At 68.0% G+C, this 3,131-nt stretch overlaps 1 protein-coding gene across 1 annotated transcript; it reads left to right on the forward strand.

Annotated features, from left to right (window-relative positions):
* Positions 1 to 1,110: 1,110 nt before the first annotated feature.
* Positions 1,111 to 2,917, forward strand: MNEG_15530 (hypothetical protein; the record flags this gene model as incomplete). Its single annotated transcript, XM_014035999.1, has 4 exons — positions 1,111 to 1,215; positions 1,452 to 1,565; positions 1,946 to 2,173; positions 2,708 to 2,917. The coding sequence occupies 4 exons, from the start codon at positions 1,111 to 1,113 to the stop codon at positions 2,915 to 2,917; spliced, it is 657 nt and encodes a 218-aa protein (XP_013891453.1).
* Positions 2,918 to 3,131: the final 214 nt, after the last annotated feature.

Here is a 3,131-nt window from a genome sequence, read left to right on the forward strand (position 1 = left end):
GGGGGGGAGGGCGGGTGGCAGCTTCCTCTCAGTGGCCGGACTGGAGCGGCTGCTTATTTTAGGTTTCGCCAGGGGTCGGGTTTGATGCGGGTTTGATGCGGGTTTGATGCGGATGCCTTTTTCGTACGTCCAACGCAAGCCTGGTTCAGCGGCTGGGCTGGCCAGGGGGGCTGTCTCCCCGCAGCGCGCGGCCGCGCTCGTGCTCGCGCCCCTCCAACTCGCAGTATAGCCCAGGGTCGATTCTTGCCCGACCACCAACACCACCACCACCACCAACACGATCACCAACATCACCACCACCATCACCCCTGCCACCTCACTTCAAACCCTCCCCCCCCCCTCAAAAAAGGCGGCCGTGTACGTGATAGAGGCGCAGCTGGCGCTGCTGCTGCGGCTGGCCGGCGCGGGCGGGCCTGGCGGGCGCATGGGCAGCGCCAAGGCGCTGCAGGACGCTGGGGCTATACCCTTCCTCTGCCGGTGCGCGCACACGCATGCGTGTGTGAGTGTGTGTGTGTGTGTCCATGTGTGCACGCGCATGTGCGTGTGCGGGAGCGCACGCTTGCGTGCGTGTGTGTGTGCGCGCGCAGTGAGCAAACGAGAGGTATGCGTGGACGACTGCAGACTCTGGCCGCAGCCTGACGGGCCAACCTCGTCACCCGGGGCGCGGCCAGCCGGTAAGGGGCACCGCTGCGAAACACTTTGTTGGACCGGCAGTTTGGGATGGCCCAAACCACTTTGGGATAGCCCACCAGCCACCCAATCATGTGATGTGTTGATCCGAACGAGGCAACCCCACTGCCTGCCCGCCCCCCGCCCCTTCCCCCTAGATGTGACGCGCTGGACCTCGTGCCGGAGGAGCCCTCCAGCATGCAGCGCAGCGGCGCACGCGCCACGTCACTCAGGTGCGGGGTCAGGCCACGGGGGTGCGCGCACAGTGTGGTGATGACGCCCGTTCCATTGGCCGGTCAAGCCCTGACGTGTGGCGGCGCCGCCCGCTGCCCGCCGCTCGCGGGTTTGGCGGGCCCCTGGCCGCGCCCATGCGCCAATGAGCGCCGCCGTGGCGCCCGCATGTGCACAGCCACGATGAATCAGCTCGATCACGCAAACGGCATGGCGCTAAAACATAAACGCTTCAGGTACCGCCTGGTGCACCTGGTGGCGCCGGCGCTGCGCCTGGTGCTGGCTATGGTGGTCGCGCACCCTGACAGCGAAAAGGTACGGGGCACGCACACAGGGCGCATGCGCATGTCCTCACGAAGGGTGCATGCACATGCGCGGCACACAAACCGAGCGCAGCCGCGGCAGGCGTGGCGGGTGCGACGACGCTCGCTTCGCTGCGTTTGAGCGCTGCTGCAGGACCTTGAACCCGCCCCCACACAATCACCCACGGCGCCATAAGCGCCCCTCAAAAAGGCTCCTGAACCCGCAAATCAAAACCCCGAATCTCCCAGGTGCGCGCCCAGGCAGCAGAATTTGTGGAGGCCCACCCCGACCTGCTGGCACGAGTCATGGTCGAGGCGGCGTCACCCGGCAGCATGGCCTGGGCGCCGGGTGATGAGGAGCTGGTGAGAGGGGGTGGGGGTTGGGGAATGGCGGCGGAGTCACGTCTGGGGCAGCAGGTGGTGGGTCAGGGTTCCGGGGCTACCAGGGGTACGGTGTGTTTTCAGGGTGCAGCTGGTGAGTGAGGGTGTATGAGGGCTGGGGCCTGACGGGATCATCTCGGGGGCTTTGTGGGGGGAAGGCTGCCAGGGCGTGTGAGTGGATTGGTGAGGGACCCGGGTCTGCTGGGCAGCAGGTTCTGCACGCCACAGGGGCCTCTCGCGGGACAAAGCACGCGTGACGCCGCCTCCTGACGCCCAACCTTGCGCGCATGTGCGCTGCGCCCCCCTCCTTTCGCTCTCCCCCTTCCTCCGCTCCCCATCGGGCGGCCATCCGCAACCCCCAGGAGCAAGCCGCGCTGGCGGTACAGCTCGTGTCGGGCCTGCCGCAGCTCCTCGCCCTCGACCCCGCCACCGGCCGCCCCGGCGCGCTGCGGCGCCCGCTGCTCGCGCTGTGGCCCGCGCTGTGCGGCGACGACGCGCGCAGCGCGAGCCCGATAGTGGCGCGCGTTAGGCGGGGCAAGGAGGAGCTGCTTGAGGGGCCGGCGCGGCGGGAGCATGAGGAGCGGCAGCAGGTGCGCGGAAGGGCAGGAGGGCGGGAATGCCGAAGGGCGGGAGGGTTCAGGGCAGCAGGAGTGCGGGAGGGCGGGGCAGGGGCGGCGATGTGGGGAGCGACTTGGGCAGGGCAGGGCAGGGCAGGGAGCCGTTGGGGCGCCAGCACCAGCCGCGCGGCAAGGGCTGGTAGGGAGGGACGTGTGATGGTGGACGAGAGGACGACATTAGTGGCGACAGATGCTCAGCTGTCGGGATTGCTCGCCCCTCCGGAGGTGGCGTGCGTTCTTGTCGACGAGGGGGGCGACGTTGGCGCAGCGATGTGTCGAGGGCGCATGCCAGGCGTCACGGGCTCTGGCTGCGCCGCCACCCTGTCCTGGTGGCTGAGTGATTGCCCCTGCGCACTTGTCTCGCCCCTGCTCACGCCCCCCTGCCTCCCCATAACTACACACACACGTACACACACACACACACACACACACACTTTTACAAACACAAACACACTAACGCACTCCTACACACAAATACACACACACACGCACACACACACACTGCAGCGGCTACTCGCGCTTCGCTGCGGGCTCGCGCGGCAGCTGCGGGCGCTCGTGTCGCCGCGGGGCGTCGCCGGCGGCGGCGGCGCCGCGACGGGGCCTGAGCTGCTGCGCTGCGTCGGGCTGCACAGCCAGGTGCGCACAGCCGGGGCGGGCGCGGCAGGGCGGGTGCAGCAGACGGGCTGCGAACGCCCAGGAATGATTTCATTTTGCTGACGTGCCCGGCAGTTTGCTTTTGCTTTTGGGAGCGGACACATGTCCTCGCGTGTCCCCCGCGCCTTGCTCTCGCCCTCAATCTGCCACGGCAAACGCCAAATTCCCTGCAAGCGCGCGTGCACGCACGCGCGCACACACACACACACGCACACGCACACACGCACACGCACACGCACACACGCACACGCACACGCACACACGCACACGCACACAT

The sequence above is a fragment of the Monoraphidium neglectum genome, assembly GCF_000611645.1.
Source record: "Monoraphidium neglectum strain SAG 48.87 unplaced genomic scaffold scaffold05409, whole genome shotgun sequence".
Lineage (NCBI taxonomy): Eukaryota > Viridiplantae > Chlorophyta > Chlorophyceae > Sphaeropleales > Selenastraceae > Monoraphidium > Monoraphidium neglectum.